The 23,146-nt window shown below is 44.6% G+C and overlaps 1 protein-coding gene across 1 annotated transcript in view; it reads right to left on the bottom strand.

Annotated features, from left to right (window-relative positions):
- Window positions 1-23,146, bottom strand: part of FSTL5 (follistatin like 5) — a 597,054-nt gene that overhangs the window by 49,938 nt on the left and 523,970 nt on the right. The window contains exon 12 of the mRNA XM_066574679.1: window positions 5,097-5,215. Within this exon, the coding sequence (XP_066430776.1) occupies window positions 5,097-5,215 (119 nt within the window). The remainder of the gene's footprint in view (window positions 1-5,096; window positions 5,216-23,146) is intronic.

Raw genomic sequence — 23,146 nt, 5'->3', positions numbered from 1 at the left:
TCTGATAGGATAACCTTTAAAATATATTTTAGCTTTATTATAGCTCTATCTGTGTCATTTAATTTCAGATACAATTTATATCATGAACTATAAACCATGACATATTTTTAACCCATAGCTCAAGGGTTTTGTACAAGTTTATTTTTTTAAAGAACTTTAGCACACCATGAGTTGCAATATACAGTACAAGAGAAACCAATTGGATTTCACTATAGATGTCAATATTGTAATACAACTGAAAGGTTACTGGTGCTACTAGTTACTGGTTCAAAAGAAGATACATAGCAATAAAATATGAAAATAAAAACAAATATTAATGTAAGTGTGTAAGCTTCATTCAATGAGATTCTACTAAAGAACATCATCATTGAGAAATATATCTTAACAAAGGAAAAACAAGTTTGGGACTTATTTAGATGGGAGTGTATCGGTTGGGTTTTCAAGCCCGGCTGACATACGCTGCCCCTCTTTGCAAGGGGAGGAGGTGGGATGGGACAGGAGCTAGTCCACTGAGCTTAAACTTCCTCTTTGCCCCTCAACACTGTTTACAATAGGATAGCGGGACAGGGATCCCTCTAATTGCAAACAGTAGCGAGGGGCGGAGAGGGGGCAGGAGCTCAGTGCACTAGCTCCCGTCCCGTCCTTGGAGAGAAGGGCAGTGTATATTGGCCAGGCTTGAAACCCTGACTGATATACACCCATCTCAATAAGCCCTTAGGGCTCAGTCACACGGGCGCATCGGCACCCGTACACAGGCGCCGATGCGCCCGTGTGACTGAGCCCTCACTGCAGGAGGAAGACGGCCCTACCTCAAGACGGACGTCTCTCTGCAGCGCTAAAGAAAGAACACATGACCAGCAATAAAGTCGGTCACATGTTCTTTCGCACGGCGCTGCAGAGAGACGTCCGTTTTGAGGTACGGCCGTCTCTCTCTGCAGTAACACGGGCGCCGATGCGCCCGTGTGACTGAGCCTTTGAGGGCAACAAAAAGATCAAATCTCTCGGTACGTTGAAGAAACACATGCATTTTTGTTATGAAACACACCTTTTTCAATTTTTCTTCCTGTGTTTTGTGAAAGTTTTTTTTACAACAGCATAATTATATTAGGCCTTGTTTGTTTACATTTAAAGATAGCAGTTGTTTTATATACAAATGTAACATGTGCCAAACTAATGTTTAACAAACTACATCTGTTTATTTAATGCACCAAATGATCATTTGTTGCGTTATGGAATTTGTGTGCTCATTGACATATATTTACTAACTATGTATTTAAATTGCGGACTGTGCTCTGTTAAAGGGGTTGTCCCGCGCCGAAACGTTTTTGTTTTTTTTTCCAACCCCCCCCCCCCCCCTGTTCGGCGCGAGACAACCCCGATGCAGGGGTTAAAAAAGAACACCGGACTGCGCTTACCTGAATCCCCGCGCTCCGGTGACTTCTTACTTACCTGGTGAAGATGGCCGCCGACATCTTCTCCCTCCGTGGACCGCAGGGCTTCTGTGCGGTCCATTGCCAATTCCAGCCTCCTGATTGGCTGGAATCGGCACGTGACGGGGCGGAGCTACACGGAGCTACACGGAGCCCCATTGAGGAAAGCAGAAGACCCGGACTGCGCAAGCGCGTCTAATTTGGCCATTAGACGGCGAAAATTAGACGGCAACCATGGAGACGAGGACGCCAGCAGCGGAACAGGTAAGTGAATAACTTTTGATAACTTCTGTATGGCTCATAATTAATGCACGATGTATATTACAAAGTGCATTAATATGGCCATACAGAAGTGTATAGACCCACTTGCTGCCGCGGGACAACCCCTTTAACAGTCTAGTGAACCATGAAATTCAATTTTGAAAGTGTTAACTTTGTAAATGCTGTTTTACTGTTTAGTGAATTATATTTAATAAAAAAATAAAATATAAAGCATTCAATTTGTTTCATATGCAACTTTTTTTTGTTGTTGTTGATGACTTAAAAACAGAATTTTTTTTAGTACTAGTATGGTAAATCGCAGTTTAGTAATTATTTAGCTGTAATACATAAGCATAGTTATAGTAAATTACGGGCAATGCTAGTACAAAAGTTTTATATACCGCAAGCTATCACTATATAAAGTGAAACCTAGACAGTCACAAAGGCAGGGTTCACAATAAAGTATCAAAGAGAGCCCAAAATCAAATGTGATTTATGTACTTAAGGGGTTAAGCAGCTAATCTTGAAGGTTTCTCCAGTCCCATCTGTTAGTTCTGGTACAACTGCCCATGTATTCATCTGGACATACATGTTAGAATATACTTTCTGTTGCTATGTACATTTACAGAGGGGGCTAATGAGAATGTGTCATGTTGAAATATGCAGTTTGATGTGTTGCACAGAGCAGTAGGAGATATGTAAATTGATTTTGTTGGAAAACATTTAGTATAATACTTGTTATGCATTGATTGAAATCCCTGTTCACTGTGGCTCATTAGTCTAGTAGATGGAGAGACTTGATGATTCACAAACTTCCCTGTACTTCTGAGCATATATATACACAACTGTCAATTACTGAGTTGGACTGCCTACTGGACTCATAACTCCAAAGTTAGGGCGCCCACCCACTGGCGTTTTTTTTCCCTGCGAAATTCGCAGCATTTTTTTCTCTGCAGGGGTCTATGGGACTTGTAATGTTAAAATCGCGATCGCGCAAAATCGCAATTTACCGCGAAATCGCGAATTTGCGCGATCGCGATTTTAACATTACAAGTCCTATAGACCCCTGCAGAGAAAAAAATGCTGCGAATTTCGCAGGGAAAAAAAACGCCAGCGGGTGGGCGCCCTTAGATAAAATTCAATAAATAATTTTAAATTAATTAATTGTTCCCCCACATACTATTTATCGACCTGCTCAGCATCTGCTTTAAGAATGCTACCAATAGATCAGTCAGCATATTCAATGGGGCAAGTTCACCCTAGAAGTTATGCCTTTGGAGGGCATTTTTTTCCACTTAAATGTGTGCATTTTAATAATTTTTGCAATAGAGTTTAATTAAAAATGTGTATCATTTGTCTACAGCTTCTACATATCACTGTACATAGACACAGCAGTCCAAGTCCCAATAAAAAAAAATGTCAGTGAGGCTGGACCGATGGCTTATTTTCAGCCCTTATTTCTTCTCTTCTGCGTATTTTTATCATCTAATTTATGACCACAAAAAATAAACTTTGCTGCAGTCATAAATTAGCTGGTAAGAATGTGCAGGACAGGAGAGAGCAGAGGGAAACCAAAGTGTTAGCATAGCCTCACTGATTAGACTGCAGGGACTATATACAGTGATATGTAAAAGTGACAGAAGACTAATGGAGCAATATTTTTAATTGATCCCTATTGCAAAAAGGATCATCAGCCAAAAATACATGCATTTATATAAACAAATATTGCCCCCAAAGATGTCCATAGACTTTAAGCTTGGCAAGACTGTATTCACACATTTGCTTTCAAACTAATTATATTTTTGTGTACAGTATTTTTTTGTAAATGAAAGGAATACAGTTGTGTAGACAATTCAATGTAAATGTCTGGTAATTAGTGTCTGCTGACTTTTGATCTATTCTTTGCTTTATATTGATTTGGTTTTGGTCTGCTCATTACTGGAACTCATTGAATTTTATTGGAGAAAGGGAGTCATAGATTATATGAAACAATCCGCTTCCTATCTGTTACTCGGCCATTTAGCTTTCCCCAAAAAATAATCTTTACAATTTACTATTTAGAAGAAGATATTAAAGCTGATTTCAGAAAGACTATCATAAATACAGTGAATGTTAAATTTCACAAAACAATTCTGATGGATTAGCAGAGAGATTAGACATTAGTAACGAGACAATGTTTGCCATTTTTGTAATTCTAAGGTGTATTTCTGAATATACATTTATATTTTTTATGTTTGGCATCTCTAAAAAAATTAACTTGTGGTAAAAAGATTTGATTATTTTTGAGATATGCCACAATAAAAGATTTACTTGCTTTTATAACAACAGTGTACCATTTTAGGCTACACTGTGCGGTCTCAGACACACAGGCATTTAAACGTGCGTACGATCTATATAGAACCAATGCTTTTCAATGGCAGTGGTCACACGCCCGATATTTACCTGCGCACAAAAATGTGCAGCGGTAAATATAGGACAGCAGATTTTAAAATGCAGGTAACTGCGGTATCCGTCTTTTGTGGATGTGAAACCTCCTGGATGCTGTCGCGTCCAGGGGTTTCACCTTGTACTCAATGGGGCTGGCGGCAGCTGTGGCAGAGGATTTCTTGAACACTGTGGGGAGTCCCATTCTCACAGGACACTGACAATGCTGTCACAGTGTTCAGTGACAAGAGGACTCCCTGCAGAGATGAAGAAATCCTCTGCCACAGCTGTAGCAGAAGATCGCGATGTTCTCTGTATGTCAATGGAGCCGCTGCTGCTGCCGCCGGTCTCATTGCCCAAAGGTGAAACCCCTGGATGCAGCTGTCACAGCTGCAGCAGGAGATAGCGAGCAGCGCACTTTAGATACTGAAAAACGCGGCCAAGTGTGTTTTTTTTCTGCGTGCCGCCAGCTTCAGTCATGCAAATTTTTGTGCATTCACATTCTGCGCACTAAAAATTCGTACATTAAAACGCCCATGTGACTGAGCCCTGACTTTAATCACAACATAAATTACGTGACCAAAGTTCAGAGCGCAGCCCTGTAATTTTCTAATCTAATAAACATCAATGCAGTTTATGTTTCAACTCGCAAACAGCCATGATTTTGACCGACAGATTGCTAGAAATTAGCTGGACTTCTTGCAATCTGCAAGTTGCAGTCATGGCTACTTACGAGTCTCAACATGACCCTCATTGACCTCTATTAGATTAAAAGATGGTAGGGGTACACTGCAATCTTTGTCCGCGTGACCTGTGTCGGGGCCAAACTCACCATGTAGCCTTAGCCTTACTCCTTTATACCATGTTGTCAGACACTGCATTTCTATTATCAACATTAATAAAAAGTATGAATTTATAGTTGTACATAATCCCATTCACTAACTATTTTGATCTCACATTTACTGGTTGTAGTCAAATTACCTGGGTTCCAAAAATTTTTTCTGTGGCCCTAATATGTCTCTGATATTCACATTCTATCGGTTGGATTACTTTGATGCCATCTTCATTAAATACATAGAACAAGTTTCCAATTCCAAGACCTGAAAAAAAGAAATATGCTACAATGTTAATGTGATCCATTTTAATATTATATAACAGGGACTCAGATGTGAATATCTAGTTCTGTGCAGAATCTGACACATATGCTGTTTTTATTGTTCTTTCCTTTTTTAGGTATCAAATGTAATAATGTTTTATTATAAATCTTAAACTTTCTAATTAAGGGAAAACCATGAGAAAATGGGATTGAGAATTACAACATTTAAAGGCTACATATTTATCATAGAATGGTAGAGTTGGAAGGGACCTCCAGGGTCATCGGGTCCAACCCCCTGCTCAGTGCAGGATTCACTAAGTCAACCCAGACAGATATCTGTCAAGCCATTGTCTGAACACTTCCATTGAAGGAGAGCTCACCACCTCCCGTGGTAACCTGTTCCACTCATGGATCAGCCCGAAAGTTGTACCAGGGCCAACTTTGTAATTTCATTGCTTATTTTGCAAAGTATGGTAACTGACTGAGTAATAGTATTGCTTGCAAAAACTGAGCATTCAAGCTTTTTGATTTGATTTATGGAACTTGTATTGCTCAAAAACATTTGTTCACCTAGGGCTAGTTGCATACTAGTCATGAGTGAGTTGCGCCCAAGAGACTCGGGTGCGACTCGCATTCGACAACACACGGACACCTGTCCATGTGCTGTCTGATTTACACTGAGGCAGCACATTGACATGCATTGGTATGTCCTATTTCTCATTTGTGATATGGACAGAAATTGGATATGCCTTGAGTATTTTCATGCGGGCCATTGGTCTGTCTGTAAAAAAATCAATGTGCATAGCCTTATTGTCATATATGAGTCCGTATGCTGCCCATTGATTAACAGCACATGGCCCCAAATATGCTAGTGTGCTGGGAAAAACTTAGCTCAGTGGCAAACTGAGCATATTCCGGCTGTTTTTATGCATCAGTAAGTTGGATGAGTGCCTTGGCCTGACTGTGGATCTTCTGACCAGAACTCTGAGGATCATATGAATCTATGATGTTCAAAATTAGGTTCAGGATAGCCAAGGCTAGCTTAAGGCATGCATTCATATTATGAACTCATAAATGTATGCGGAATCCACTTGTCTGTCACCAGGTTGAAAGTGAGAGTTCTGAAGTGCCATCATTGTTCTCTACTAGAGATGAGCGAACGTACTCGGTAAGGGCGATTTCGCAATCGAGCACCGCGATTTTCGAGTACTTCACTACTCGGGTGAAAAGTACTCAGGTGCGCTGTGGGTGAGCGGGGGGTTGCAGCGGGGAGTGGGGGGAGAGGGAGAGAGAGAGGGCTCCCCCCTGTTCCCCGCTGCTACCCCCCACTCCCCTCTGCAACCCCCCGCCCCACAGCGCACCCGAGTACTTTTCACCCGAGTAGTGAAGTACTCGAAAATCGCGGTGCTCGATTGCGAAATCGCCCTTACCGAGTATGTTCGCTCATCTCTATTCTCTACTAACCCACAGTTGAAACCTCAGCTGGACAAGACAAAGGAGCAGTGTTGTCATGAGCCGCTTGGCAGTCAGTACAGAAAATACTATAATTGCATCACACAATGACAATACATTACATGAGCAGCCTACCAGAACTTTATATAAGAAATACTTGATAGCAAACATCATTAAAATTAACCATTTCATTACATGTTTGGTCAAAGATACAGGAGAAGGTTTTCGTGAGGTTGCTGGGAGGAGAAAGCAACAAAGCACAGTAAGGGTGCATTCAGACAAGCGTGTGCGTACATAGGTGTGCACAAAATTGTTCACCCATATACGTGCACAAACACGCGTGAATGATGGTTCGTGCCCCTTGCCTTCAGTGGGGCAGCGGCTGCTGCCTGCGGCCGCATTGAAAGCAATGGGCTGCCGGCAACCCCTGCAGTGATTTTCGGGGAAGGGCTTGAAATATAAGCCCTCCCCTGAATATCATCCCTGGTTTGTGTAAAAAAAAAATATTATATATATATATATATATATATATATATATACATATTTATATATACTCACCCCTCTGCCGCTACATGTAAATATTCCCCACTGGGGGCGTCCTTGTTACTGAACACTGTGACAAGTGGGCTCCCTGCGGGGAGTAAAGAATCCCCTGCCTCAGCTGTTACAGCTGTGGCAGAAGATTTTTTCATCTCCATGGGTGGTCTCCTCATCAATGAACACTGTAACAGCACTATCACAGTGTTCAGTGACAAGGGGTCTTCCCATGGGGCTGAAGAATTCCCCTGCCACAGCTGTGGCAGAGGATTGCGATGTTCTCCCATTGCTTTCAATGAGACCGGCATTTCTGCATCCCCTTTGAAAGCAATAGGCTGCTGGCAAGCCCTGCAGGGATTTTGGGGGAATAGCTTTGAATATAAGCCCTGCCCTGAAAATTATCCCTAGATTATGTTACAAATAAAAAAAATATATACTCACCTCTCTGCAGCTGCCAGGGCTCAGGCGCGTGCAGCCAGGTCTTCTCCCTGCACTGCTCTGAAGCTCTTTCAGCAGGTGGGGGATTTAAAATCCCTGCCTGCTGAAAGGGCTGTTTCTGATTGGCTGAGTTCTCAGCCAATCACAGGCAGCGCTCAGCCATTCATTGAATGACAGCTGAGCGCTGCTTGTGATTGTTCACAGCACTCAGCCAATCACAGGAAGTGCTCGGCCATTCACTGAATTCATCATCCGCGGGGATGAAGAAATCCTCTGCCACTGCTGTCACAGCTGTGACAGCTGTGGCAGGGGATTCTTTACTCCCCACTGGGAGTCCACTTGTCACTGAAAACTGTAACAGTGCTGTCACAGTGTTCAGTGACAAGGGGACTCCCTGCTGGGAAATATTGACACGCACCACGGACCTATGTTGCACGCATGTCTTATGCTTTACAGGTACGTGTGTTTGCACATCTGTAAAGCACGAACATGTGAACACACCATAGGGAACCAATGGTTCCAATAGACGCGTGGTTTTGTGCACACCTATGTACACACACGCTCGTCTGAAAGCACCATAAAGGAGGAGTGAATGTAGGGCAACAAGATGTAAGGTATTTCATCGCTATTAGATAATAGAAAAAACATATTTATGTTGGGGCCTAGCGTGATCTTGTGGTTCTGAACCTGAAAACCACTGATTGACAAACAGGTACAGAACCTTATATCTGGACACCCCCTTCAACCTCTGACATTACATGGTGTTGCAGGAATGTAGTGTATACTACTATTTACCTGCACAGTCTAAAATAATATTTATTTGGACACTGAATGTATGCAATATGTATGCTGGAACTGCAGGACATAATTTTACCCCTGAATATATTACAATATCTAGCCACTGTGACTGCTATTTATCTGAGTGCTGTATACACTATTTATCTGACTGAAGTATATGCTATATATCTGACTGCCATATGCCTTATTTTTCTGAATACTGTATACACTATTCAACTACTGTACCTTCTAATTATCTGAACACTGTATATACTGTCTAGTACTGTATCTGCTATAGTAGGACTTATCTAGCTACTGTATCCACCATTTATCTAAAAGCCCATTTAGACACAGTGATTATCGCTCAAAGATGGCTTTTGAGCTAATTTTGAGCGATAACCATTGCATCTAAATGCGCGGCCATGGTGCACTGTTCGTGCACTATTCATTCATCGCTGATTTCCAGCAAGCTAGAAGTCACCGACAACTCTTATCAGTGCCGCACGCTGATTTTCTTAGCGAGCAGGGAGGATAGTATTCTTTAGGCTGATATTCCACTGGAAGTTCTCAGCAGGACACCAGCTAAAAAAGCTCCAAGAACAATGCAGCTGTTTGCATATACAAAACAGCTGCTTTGTTCTCAGAACTATCACATCCATATCCCGCCCCACCTGCATTACCTTTTAAGTAGCTAATTAACTACTTAGAGTTATGCAAAGATTATCACTCAAAATTATCACTTAAACAGTTTGAGCGATTTTTGAGCGATTCTTTCAGTTTAAATGGGCCTTTACTGTTGTATCCTATACTTATCTGACTCATATATTACCTGACTACTATATACGATGTCTGATCCCTGTATAGTTATTTATCTGACTATGGTTATTGTTATTTTTATTACACTGACCTATCCATTGTTAACTATTGCAAGGCAACAAAGACACATTTGTTCTCCTGCTTGTTTTAAGCGCCCCTGGCGATTTCATTGAATGTTAACTACGTCAGAAATTCTGGGGGTATCTGTTGCTGAGATGCTGTATGGTGGCATCGAAGCCACTTATATAATGTATCTGCAGTTGACAAACATATTGTAGATAAGAGAATATTGGGACTAAGAAAAAGGCAATAAGAAAAAACTGTGTCATTGTAGCTTGGATTTTATATATACCACAAAAAGGGTTATTAAAATTTTGCAGTGGCTTGTGTTATTTGTTTATCTGTAATACATTATTTTAGAAGATCCTCCACATGCTCTTGTAATAACTTAAAAATGCATTAGGTGTACTAAACATAAGAAATGTACTCTAAATCCAGTTTTAATTTTTGGATGTCAAGATGGTTCTTAAATGTAGTTAATAATCAGCAGAATTTTATGGATAATTTGATAACATTTTACACTGATAGATTAATCAGTATTTTCCTGATTAATGCCTGCATGCTTTTAGAAAACTACTTTTAAAGGGGCTGTCAGGGACTTTTTCCTTTTTTTTTTTTTATAGCTGACCTGTCCTGGGGACAGGTCATAATTTAATGATAGATCGGGTTTAGATTCAGCTGATTGCAGGTGCTGCTGTCCCTATGAAAAGCGAAGGAAGCATATAAAGTTGACTATAATGCACTGGCCTAAGTAGGTATTGCAGGTGCAGCTTTTATTGAGTTCAGTGCGCTTGTATCATGAAATCAAACCACTGCACTACGGGTAGCACAGTGTACTACCTGAGCTTTTCATGGTGACAAAATAGCTAGTAGTCAGCTGATCGTTAAGGATTTGTGCAACTAAACCCCAAAGATTATCTATTAATAACCTGTTCTGGGGACAGGTCATCAATAGAAAAAAATCAAAAATATTCCAGACAGCCTCTTTAAGAAAAATGTGTTAACTGCTTGTATTTCCAAACTATTGAGTGTAACTATAAATTTATAATAGCAATTGACAGCATTTGTAATTGATTTCTAAAGTCTTCATTGGAATACCATCCATTTTTAGTCATAAAATTAATGTACATACAAAATTACTATTTCTACATTTGTAGCCCTCAAGCTGCCTCTGATTGGTCCCAGTGCTCAGCCAATCAGAGGAAGCCCATTCAGCAGGCAGGGATTTTAAATCCCACCTGCTGAATACTCCTTAGAGCAGTGCAGGAGAAGAGCCGGCTGGACGCGGCTGAGTACCGGCAGCTGCTCCATTGAATTTAATGGGAGAACATCCCTCTCCTCTGCCACAGCTGTGACAGCTGTGACACAGCTGTCACAGAGGATTGCGATCTTTAGTATGTGTTCTCAATGGAGTTGGCGCTGCTGTCGTCGGACTTTTTGAGGGCATGGTCAAACCCCTGGATGCGGCCACATCCAGGGGTTTCACAAACACAGAACACCGGTTTGCCGCAGTTACGTGTGTTCTGCGAACCGGTGTTCTATCATTTTCACCGCAGGCATTTTTCCACAAGTAAAATTCGCACATGTGACCGCTGCCATTGAAAAGCAATGGTTCTATCTAGTGCACATTTTTTGATGTGCGGAAAAATGCACGTTAAAATGCCCGTGTGACCGAGCCCTCAAATAGAGATGAGCGAACACCAAAATGTTCGGGTGTTCGTTATTCGGAACGAACTTCCCGTGATGCTCGAGGGTTCGTTTCGAACAACGAACCCCATTGAAGTCAATGGGCGACCAGAACATTTTTGTATTTCGCCGATGCTCGCTAAGGTTTTCATGTGTGAAAATCTGGGCAATTCAACAAAGTGATGGGAATCACACAGAAACGGATAGGGCAGGCGAGGGGCTACATGTTGGGCTGCATCTCAAGTTCACAGGTCCCACTATTAAGCCACAATACCGGCAAGAGTGGGCCCCCCCCCCCCTCCCAACAACTTTTACTTCTGAAAAGCCCTCATTAGCATGGCATACCTTTGCTAAGCACCACACTACCTCCAACAAAGCACAATCACTGCCTGCATGACACTCCACTGACACTTCTCCTGGGTTACATGCTGCCCAACCGCCCCCCCTCCCCCCCCACAGCGCACACCAAAGTGTCCCTGGGCAGCCTTCAGCTGCCCTCATGCCACACCACGCTCATGTCTATTTAGAATTGCGTCTGCCATGACGAGGGACCGCAGGCACACACTGCAGAGGTTGGCACGGCTAGGCAGCGACCCTCTTTAAAAGTGGCGGAGCGATAGCCCACAATGCTGTACAGAAGCAATGAGAAATAGAATCCTGTGCCACCGCCATCAGGAGCTGCACACGTGGGCATAGCAATGGGGAACCTATGTGCCACACACTATTCATTCTGTCAAGGTGTCTGCATGCCCCAGTCAGACCGGGCTTTTTAATTCATAGACACAGGCAGGTACAACTCCCTATTGTGAAGTCCCTGTCGACCCACAGCATGGGTGGCTCCCTGGAACCCACCGGCGGTACACAGAAATATCCCATTGCATTGCCCAACACAGCTGAGGTAGTAATGTTGTGCTTAACCCTTTCCAATCCAATTTGTATATGGTTTTCCTAGGGGGCTTACTCTTTTTCTGCCGTTATACAACGGCGTTATATGCTGGCTAAAGCCAGTACTGCATGAGCTGACACGTAGGATAGGCTCCGACAGCAGAGAGGCTGGCAATATACAGTAAGAGAACCCCGACGGACGTCTACCAACAACGGAGCTGTACAGCCTTAAACCCTAATGTCTTCACAGGTCACACAGTGGACTGGAAAGGGTTAATGCAGGTGGGTTTCGGCCCACACTGCATGCCCCAGTCAGACTGGGGTTCTTTACAAGTGGACACATGTAGGTTAAACTCCCTGTGGACCCACTGCCTAGGTGGGTGCCAGGAAGCCACCGGCGGTACATAGAAATATCCCATTGCATTGCCCAACACAGCTGAGGTAGTAATGTCGTGCGTAATACAGGTGGGCTTCGGCCCACACTGCATGGCCCAGTCAGACGGGTTCTTTAGAAGTGTACAGATGTATTAAAAACTCAGTGTGCACCTACAGCATGGGTGGCTCCCTGGAACCCACCGGCGGTACATAAAAATATCCCATTGCATTGCCCAACACAGCTGAGGTTACGTCAGCTGTAATGCAGGTGGGCTAAAAATTAATTTGATTACACTGTAGGCGAGGGCCCACAAAAATTGCTGTATCAACAGTACTAATGTACATCCCAAAAATTGGCCATGGCCAGCCAAGAGGGCAGGTGAAACCCATTAATCGCTTTGGTTAATGTGGCTTAAGTGGTAACTAGGCCTGGAGGCAGCCCAGTGTAACGAAAAATTGGTTCAAGTTAAAGTTCCAATGCTTTTAAGCGCATTGAAACTTATAAAAATTGTTCTGAAAAATTATTTGAGTGAGCCTTGTGGCCCTAAGAAAAATTGCCCGTTCAGCGTGATTACGTGATGTTTCAGGAGGAGGAGCAGGAGGAGGAGGAGGAGGAGGAATATTAGACACAGATTGATGAAGCAGAAACGTCCCCGTTTTGGATGGTGAGAGAGAACGTAGCTTCCATCCGTGGGTGCAGCCTACGTATTGCTTACGTATCGCTGCTGTCCGCTGGTGGAGAACAGAAGTCTGGGGAAATCCAGCCTTTGTTCATCTTGATGAGTGTTAGCCTGTCGGCACTGTCGGTTGACAAGCGGCTACGCTTATCTGTGATGATTCCCCCAGCCGCACTAAACACCCTTTCCGACAAGACGCTAGCCGCAGGACAAGCAAGCACCTCAAGGGCATACAGGGCTAGTTCAGGCCACGTGTCCAGCTTCGACACCCAGTAGTTGTAGGGGGCAGAGGCGTCACCAAGGATGGTCGTGCGATCCGCTACGTACTCCCTCACCATCCTTTTACAGTGCTCCCGCCGACTCAGCCGTGACTGGGGAGCGGTGACACAGTCTTGGTGGGGAGCCATAAAGCTGGCCAGGCCCTTAAAGACTGTTGCACTGCCTGGGATGTACATGCTGCTCGATCTACGCACATCCCCTGCTACCTTGCCCTCGGTACTGCGCCTTCTGCCACTAGCGCTGTCGGCTGGGAATTTTACCATCAGCTTGTCCGCAAGGGTCCTGTGGTATAGCAACACTCTCGAACCCCTTTCCTCTTCGGGAATCAGAGTGGCCAGGTTCTCCTTATACCGTGGATCGAGCAGTGTGTACACCCAGTAATCCGTCGTGGCCAGAATGCGTGCAACGCGAGGGTCACGAGAAAGGCATCCTAACATGAAGTCAGCCATGTGTGCCAGGGTACCAGTACGCAACACATGGCTGTCCTCACTAGGAAGATCACTTTCAGGATCCTCCTCCTCCTCCTCCTCAGGCCATACACGCTGAAAGGATGACAGGCAATCAGCCGGTGTACCGTCAGCAGCGGCCCAAGCTGTCTCTTCCCCCTCCTCCTCATCCTCCTCATGCTCCTCCTCCTCCTCCTGTACGCGCTGAGAAATAGACAGGAGGGTGCCCTGACTATCCAGCGGCATACTGTCTTCCCCCGCCCCCGTTTCCGAGCGCAAAGCAGCTGTCTTTATGGTTTGCAGGGAATTTCTCAAGATGCATAGCAGAGGAATGGTGACGCTAATGATTGTAGCATCGCCGCTCACCACCTGGGTAGACTCCTCAAAATTACCAAGGACATGGCAGATGTCTGCCAACCAGGCCCACTCTTCTGAAAGGAATTGAGGAGGCTGACTCCCACTGCGCCGCCCATGTTGGAGTTGGTATTCGACTATAGCTCTCCGTTGTTCATAGAGCCTGGCCAACATGTGGAGCGTAGAGTTCCACCGTGTGGGCACGTTGCACAGCAGTCGGTGCACTGGCAGCTTAAAGTGATGTTGCAGGGTGCGCAGGGTGGCAGCGTCCGTGTGGGACTTGCGGAAATGTGCACAGAGACGGCGCGCCTTTACGAGCAGGTCTGACAAGCGTGGGTAGCTTTTCAGAAAGCGCTGAACCACCAAATTAAAGACGTGGGCCAGGCATGGCACGTGCGTGAGGCTGCCGAGCTGCAGAGCCGCCACCAGGTTACGGCCGTTGTCACACACGACCATGCCCGGTTGGAGGCTCAGCGGCGCAAGCCAGCGGTCAGTCTGCTGTGTCAGACCCTGCAGCAGTTCGTGGGCCGTGTGCCTCTTATCGCCTAAGCTGAGTAGTTTCAGCACGGCCTGCTGACGCTTGCCCACCGCTGTGCTGCCACACCGCGCGACACCGACTGCTGGCGACATGCTGCTGCTAACACATCTTCATTGTGAGACAGAGGAGGAGGAGGAGGAGGAGGGTGCTTTAGTGGAGGAAGCATACACCTCCGCAGATACCAGCACCGAGCTGGGGCCCGCAATTCTGGGGGTGGGTAGGACGTGAGCGGTCCCAGGCTCTGACTCTGTCCCAGCCTCCACTAAATTCACCCAATGTGCCGTCAGGGAGATGTAGTGGCCCTGCCCGCCTGTGCTTGTCCACGTGTCCGTAGTTAAGTGGACCGTGGCAGTAACCGCGTTGGTGAGGGCGCGCACAATGTTGCGGGAGACGTGGTCGTGCAGGGCTGGGACGGCACATCGGGAAAAGTAGTGGCGACTGGGAACTGAGTAGCGCGGGGCCGCCGCCTCCATGATACTTTTGAAGGACTCAGTTTCCACAACCCTATACGGCAGCATCTCAAGGCTGATGAATTTTGCTATGCGGACGGTTAACGTTTGAGCGTGCGGGTGCGTGGCGGCGTACTTGCGCTTGCGCTCGAACACTTGCGCAAGCGACGGCTGAACGGTGCGCTGAACTACACTGCTGGATGGGGCCGAGGACAGCGGAGATGAGGGTGTGGGTGCAGGCCATGAGGCGGTAGTGCCTGTGTCCTGAGAGGGGGGTTGCATCTCAGTGGCAGGTTGGGGCACAGGGGGAGAGGCAGGAGTGCAAACCGGAGGCGGTGAACGGCCTTTGTCCCACCTTGCGGGGTGCTTGGCCATCATATGTTTGCGCATGGTGGTGGTGGTGAGGCTGTTGGTGTTGGCTCCCCGGCTGAGCTTTGCGCGACAAAGGTTGCACACCACTGTTCGTCGGTCGTCAGGCGTCTCTGTGAAAAACTGCCAGACCTTAGAGCACCTCGGCCTCCGCAGGGTGGCATGGCGCGAGGGGGCACTTTGGGAAACACTTGGTGGATTATTCGGTCTGGCCCTGCCTCTACCCCTGGCCACTGCACTGCCTCTTGCAACCTGCCCTGCTGATGCCCTTGATTCCCCCTCTGAAGACCTGTCCTCCTGAGTAAGCGTTGCACACCAGGTGGGGTCAGTCACCTCATCGTCCTGCTGCTCTTCCTCCGAATCCTCTGTGCGCTGCTCCCTGGGACTTACTGCCCTTACTACTACCTCACTGCAAGACAACTGTGTCTGATCGTCATCGTCCTCCTCACCCACAGAAAGTTGTTGAGACAGTTGGCGGAAGTCCCCAGCCTCTTCCCCCAGACCCCGGGAACTTTCGAATGGTTGGGCATCAGTGACGATAAACTCCTCTGGTGGGAGAGGAACCGCTGCTGCCCAATCTAAGCAGGGGCCCGAGAACAGTTCCTGGGAGTGCTCCCGCTCCTGAGCAGGTGTTATTGTAGTGGAGTGAGGAGGCTGGGAGGAAGGAGGAGCAGCAGACAGAGGATTCGGATTGGCAGCAGTGGACGGCGCAGAACTGCGGGTAGACGATAGGTTGCTCGAAGCACTTTCTGCCATCCAGGACAGGACCTGCTCACACTGCTCATTTTCTAATAACCGTCTCCCGCGTGGACCCATTAATTGGGCGATGAATGTGGGGACGCCAGAAACGTGCCTCTCTCCTAATCGCGCAGCAGTCGGCTGCGACACACCTGGATCAGGAGCTTGGCCTGTGCCCACACCCTGACTTGGCCCTCCGCGTCCTCGGCCGCGTCCACGTCCTCTAGGCCTACCCCTACCCCTCAGCATGCTGTATTACCAGTGATTTGATTTCACAGGCAGGAAATAAATTGGCGCAAGACTGCAGGCCAAATATAATTTTTGCCCTTTTTGGAAAACGAAAGGCCCCACTGCCTCTAGTGAATGAATTATCTAAGTTTAATAACTGTGCTGTGTCCCTGCTTATGTGTCACAGAACGTGAGGGTAGCAGAGTTATTATAACTCTGGCAGAGCAGGTATTTTTTTTCCCAATTAAGGAAAGCAAATGGCGAAGCCAGCAGTAAAGCGTAGCTGGGTGCGTATGATTTAGCACTGTTCTTCACGCAGCTCACACGTCTCCACCGCCCGTAAGGACGGACAGAGGCTGGACAAATAGATTTGTTTTCACTTGTTTTTCCACCAAAAGGCAGCACTGCGTATATTCTATGAACATGAGAAGTTTAATAACTGTGCTGTGTCCCTGCTTATGTGTCACAGAACGTGAGGGTAGCAGAGTTATTATAACTCTGGCAGAGCAGGTATTTTTTTTCCCAATTAAGGAAAGCAAATGGCGAAGCCAGCAGTAAAGCGTAGCTGGGTGCGTATGATTAAGCACTGTTCTTCATGCAGCTCACACGTCTCCACCGCCCGTAAGGACGGACAGAGGCTGGACAAATAGATTTGTTTTCACTTGTTTTTCCACCAAAAGGCAGCACTGCGTATATTCTATGAACATGAGAAGTTTAATAACTGTGCTGTGTCCCTGCTTATGTGTCACAGAACGTGAGGGTAGCAGAGTTATTATAACTCTGGCAGAGCAGGTATTTTTTTCCCAATTAAGGAAAGCAAATGGCGAAGCCAGCAGTAAAGCGTAGCTGGGTGCGTATGATTTAGCACTGTTCTTCACGCAGCTCACACGTCTCCACCGCCCGTAAGGACGGACAGAGGCTGGACAAATAGATTTGTTTTCACTTGTTTTTCCACCAAAAGGCAGCACTGCGTATATTCTATGAACATGAGAAGTTTAATAACTGTGCTGTGTCCCTGCTTATGTGTCACAGAACGTGAGGGTAGCAGAGTTATTATAACTCTGGCAGAGCAGGTATTTTTTTTCCCAATTAAGGAAAGCAAATGGCGAAGCCAGCAGTAAAGCGTAGCTGGGTGCGTATGATTTAGCACTGTTCTTCACGCAGCTCACACGTCTCCACCGCCCGTAAGGACGGACAGAGGCTGGACAAATAGATTTGTTTTCACTTGTTTTTCCACCAAAAGGCAGCACTGCGTATATTCTATGAACATGAGAAGTTTAATAACTGTGCTGTGTCCCTGCTTATGTGTCACAGAACGTGAGGGTAGCAGAGTTATTATAACTCTGGCAGAGCAGGTATTTTTTTTCCCAATTAAGGAAAGCAAATGGCGAAGCCAGCAGTAAAGCGTAGCTGGGTGCGTATGATTTAGCACTGTTCTTCACGCAGCTCACACGTCTCCACCGCCCGTAAGGACGGACAGAGGCTGGACAAATAGATTTGTTTTCACTTGTTTTTCCACCAAAAGGCAGCACTGCGTATATTCTATGAATAATAACTGTGTTGTGGCCCTGCCTATACAATTCTTTCCCTGCAGTATCAATGGAGGGTGGAATGCTCTGCAGAGGCGATTTTGAGAAGCCCAAAAAAAATGCAGCACAGCTAACAGCAGCCTGGACAGTACTGCACACGGATAAATATGGCCCTAGAAAGGACCGTTGAGGTTCTTGAAGGCTACACTCACTCCTAACACTCTCCCTGCCTATGCAGCACTTCTGTTCCTAATGCCAGGTGCAACGGTCTGCAGAGGCGATTTTGAGAAAAAAAAAAATGCCACTGCTAACAGCAGCCAACACACAGCTATCAGTGGCCCTAATAAGGACCTTTGGGGGGTCTTGAAGCCTACACTAACTACCAATTCTTTCCCTACAGCAGCTCCGGTACAAACAGCACTGTCCCTCATCTAACTCACACCGCATCTGAGGCGAGCCGCGGGAGGGGCCGACTTTTATATTAGGCGAACACCTGATCTCGCCAGCCACTCACAGCAGGGGGGTGGTATAGGGCTTAAACGTTGCAGGGGGAAGTTGTAATGCCTTCCCTGTCTTTCAATTGGCCAGAAAAGCGCGCTAACGTCTCAGGGAAGGAAGTGAAAGTAACCAGAACACCGCATGGTGTTCGTTACGAATAACGAACATCCCGAACACCCTAATATTCGCACGAATATCAAGCTCGGACGAACGCGTTCGCTCATCTCTACCCTCAAACAATAATTTCTTTTCATTCTTTTAAAAACACTATCGCTGGTTTTGGACTATGCAACCTCAGAGGAAAAACTACATCTGACTATAGGCCCAATATTAAAGGTAGCATCTAGAATATTTCCCAGGCACATTTCTTACCAATACCATCACTATTATATCCTGTCTTAGGTAACCCGTTTTTTCACCCATTTTGTTCCTGGACCTTAGACAATATGTTTACAGCTGAGAATTTTAATTACGATGGAAGATGAGTATCTGAATTAATTCTGTCATATACTTCTGAACCATGTGCCCTCACACCATGGCAAATTATCCAAGTTTGTCATTTTCTTTATGTTCATTGCCACTAGCTAAGAATTTTGATCAAACAAAGACTAAAAGTTTGAATGTACGTGCTCGATGTCAGGTATTATTTGACATGCTCTCTCTGAAATGTATAGATTACTAGTCTCACCAACAAACATGGCATATCCAGCTTTTCTTTTTAAATGTGAGAGGGATTTAGGACTGGTATTTTCTGAAGTTCAGAAACTTAGGCTATATACAGGAACTCATAAATCATCTATTGCTAGTAGTTTACAGAAGGTGGGTTATACGTTTTATCTCCTTGGTATAGAGTATCTTCCAGAATATATACTTTATTTCCTTCTATTCTTTTTTTTTTTTTATAAATTCTTTATTTATATATATTTTCTCTTTTTTTGCAATATTAAAAGGTCATAACAACATCATGTTTGTCGTTGTAAAGTCATTAGCAAATAATAATAAACCAAAACAATAATGGCAATGAACATTTCCATTGTATTATGTTTCCATTGTAACATGTATTATGTTATCTCCTTCTATTCTATCTATTTGTTGGAGATGCTGGAGAAGTAGGATATGTTACAACACATTCTGGGAATGTCCATTGTTCACAAACATTTGGTCAGATGTATGGGGTATATCTTCTAAAATTACAGATTGTTACTCACTGAGGTGTCTTGCCTTTTCCCTACTTCACTTCTGTGATACACTCCTATCTACATACAAATGCTTTGTGATTCGGCAATTAGTTAATGCTGTGAGGGCCTATAGAACAGCCCTTTGCAAACAAACTAACCCACCTACAGTACAACATTGGTTTAAAAGGATTCAGGAGATGATGATAATGTTGGAGGATTTCACTTTTTCTATTAAAGATAACCATGAGAAATTTCTGAAGACATGGCATCATTGGATATTTTTCTAAGGCCTCCCTTACACAAGTGTTTGCAGAAATGCAGCATTTTTCAACGCTGCATTTACTGCAGATGCAGCTCGGATTCAGCAGCGCTGGCATTCTTTATGCTAGCATTTTGGCTGCGTTTTCAGCACAGCTAAAAACGCAGCCAAGGATGCTGAAATAAAAAAATCAATACTCACCTAGCCGCTGCCGTCCGGTTCGCGGCCACTGATTTCTGCCGCTGCTTCGGGCTTCCTCTGCACTGACAAATCTATTACCATAGGCCAGGTTTGAGAACCCCGCCTCCAGCAATAGATTGCTGTGATTGGTTCTCGGCGCAGGCTCGATGACCAATCACAGCCCTTCATTAACTGCCTCAGCCAATCAGAGCTTGTCGGGTTACTTTGTAGATCATCTAATTTTTGTAACAAAATTAATATATTTAAAATAATAGAACAAATCTGCAATTTATGACTTTCCTTTGAAGAATTTCCTGGAATAGTTACTAAAACAGCTTAATTGAGAAAAAACTCCATAAAGGTAGCCATACATATGAGATAGAATCATTGAAAATGATAAGAATCACACTATATATACTTAACTAAAAAAACTAACTTTCATTATTAGAATCTTAAAAGATATAATAGCCCACCAATAACATACAAATATAATAGAGCCTATCTATTGATACTTATTTTTCATACACTGGTCTAAGTAACCCCTGCACCAATCTACAAGTTACAATTGTATTAAGCGCTGTCTTTTGATGGCTCTGCATTAGAAGACTGTCAAAGGTCTCCCATGCAAGGGAGAGTGAAAGAGATAGAAAAGGGGTGGAGCAAACCTGGTGTATATGAGGGTCGGGAGCCCGGTAAGATGTCCAGGGACCAGAAGCCTCAAAAAGCTGAAGGAGAAAGATGTATGGATTTGTGTGAAAGTTAATTTCACTAGGAGGCACTGACAGCCAGATCGAGCCACCAACTGGTGGACAAAATGGAGCAGATGGAAAAACAATACTGGTAGTGTGGCGTCACTCTTTTGATTATGTCAATTAAAACCAGCAGATATGCATTTCAGGGCAGGCCCCTTCATCAGTCAAGCTGGGTTAGACATAACTCTTGGGGCTGGAGAATAAACCCAAAAGCACTGGTGTAACCAGAAGGCACTGTGAGCCTGCCAGGGAACACCAGAGAGGTGGTTGTGAGGTTGTGTGTATGCAAGGGAGAGTTGCTTCTTAGCTGTTGGATGATAGCAGGCACTTGCTCTAACACTGGGGACTAAAAAACCTTGGATCCCTGGTGTTTAACTCTTTACACGCCACAGCAGGGGACCACGGCATATAAAGAACTAACATAGGGAGGGGGCTCTCCCCTTTCTCAACCATTGGAGCCCCACAATGTGATCTTGGGGTTCCGATGGGTTTCTATGGAACCCGAAGGCTTCAATATAGGGGGAGCAGCACACTGCCCCCCTTTAGCGGCTTAGGAACTGGCACTCTCTGGGGCCTGGTAAGTTATCCAGATATGAGGACAGCTTGTAGTCCTTCTGTAACCCCTGGTATATTGTCAGATTCTGAGATGCTCTTATGTCGTTCCTCCAGTCACTGCTAAATATATATATATATATAAATACATATATATATATATATATTTAGCTGTCCTCTATATATATTTACACACACATACATAGAAGTCAAATCTATTAAAGTATTGCCTTATTTACCCTATAGGCATTGTTCAACATGCAAGGTGAACAAATTGCATGTTGGTCTCCTCATCTCCCAAAAACATGATAAAAGCAATCAAGAAGTTGCATACACGTCATAATCAAAGGACTCAAGGAAAATTGGACTCATGCACGGCATTGTCATGAACACTTTAAAAATATTGAAGGGGTTGTACCAGAGTTACAAGTTATCCTCTATCCACGGGAATAATTTGCTGTTCAGTGGAGGACACCACTGAGGCCCCCACTGATCCTAAGAATGAGGGTCACATATCCTCCTCTGCCTGTCACTGCAGGGTTGCTTCAACCCCAACAATTATGTCAGAAGGAATTGAGCGTTACCCGAACATGCACAGCCATTGCTCCATTCATTTCAGTGGGGCTGACAAAAATAACCAAACACTTCTCACTTGGCTATCTCCAGTAGCCCCATTGAAAATTAATGGAGCAATAGTATGCTTACCTGACTGGTTCTCCATTCAGTCTCCTTCTCACTGCTGGTGGTGCAGAAAGCCCGCAGTGAGAAGGACAACGGACATAGGATCCCCATTATTGGGATCTATGGGGGTCTGAGCAGTGAGACCCACACTGGTCAGCAAGTTGTCCCCTATCCTGTGAATAGGGGATAATTTGTAATTTTGGTGCAACCCCTTTAAAGGGATTGTCCACTTCTTAAATATTGATGACCTTTTCTTAATGGTAACAGTGACTGCAATACTAGTCTGGGCCTCTGCTTAGTATATAAAGTTGTTCACTTCCAGCTCCAAGAACACTGACAGTGGCCCAAAAAACACTTGTTCACTGGTGTTCCCAAGCGGCAAACTTCTGCTGATCACCTATTGGAGAGGTGATCAATTGTTAAGAAATGTATAACCCCTTTAATTATAAATGGTGAGCTGCTGTTCTTCAGACAAATAAGGGTCCATTCTATCCAACATCGAGAATACTAAGCCAATAAATAATCTATAGATCAACCTCCATCTCATGGGAGCGCTTTGTAAGTGTAATTTTACCTGAATCTTTTGATTATCTCACTCTGAGTAACTTTGGATCCCAGAGAGACTACTACTTGCAGTCAGGATATTTTATCAAATTCTTTGGAAAATTATGTCATCAAGTTTGTATAAGTTAACAGTTACCATTTTCTTGTTTTTTTTTTTGTTTTTTTTTGGGGGGGGGGGGGGGGGTAATGTTCTATGTGTTCCCTAGTCTAATTTGTGAGATACTATATGTACCCTTTTATGGTACCATTAAAAATACTGCTGTCCCTGCAAAGAACAAGCCCTCACACAGTTCTATCAATTGAAAATAAAGTTAAGGGTCTCAGAATATAGTGACAGAAGGTCATTTTTAAAAAAGATTTTTGATCTTTCAACAAACTATATAAATTTGAGCTCACCATAATTGCACTGACTTGTAGAATAAAATGAACATGTCATTTTCCACACCATCAATGGCATTAAAACAACCCCCCCCACCCCCTGATTTTCCGGTAGTGTTTTTTACATTTCACCCCACTACGAAATTTTTAAAATATATGGACTATTAAATGTTATGATCGAAATTCAGAATTTGTTCAACAAAAAAAGCCCTTATACGGCTTGGTCAATGGGAGTGGAATGCAGGGCAGAAAAAAAACCA

Source organism: Eleutherodactylus coqui, chromosome 7, assembly GCF_035609145.1.
Source record: "Eleutherodactylus coqui strain aEleCoq1 chromosome 7, aEleCoq1.hap1, whole genome shotgun sequence".
NCBI classification, from domain to species: Eukaryota; Metazoa; Chordata; class Amphibia; order Anura; family Eleutherodactylidae; genus Eleutherodactylus; species Eleutherodactylus coqui.
Note: the sequence above shows the minus strand (reverse complement) of the source record. Positions and strands in the feature narration are given on the sequence as shown.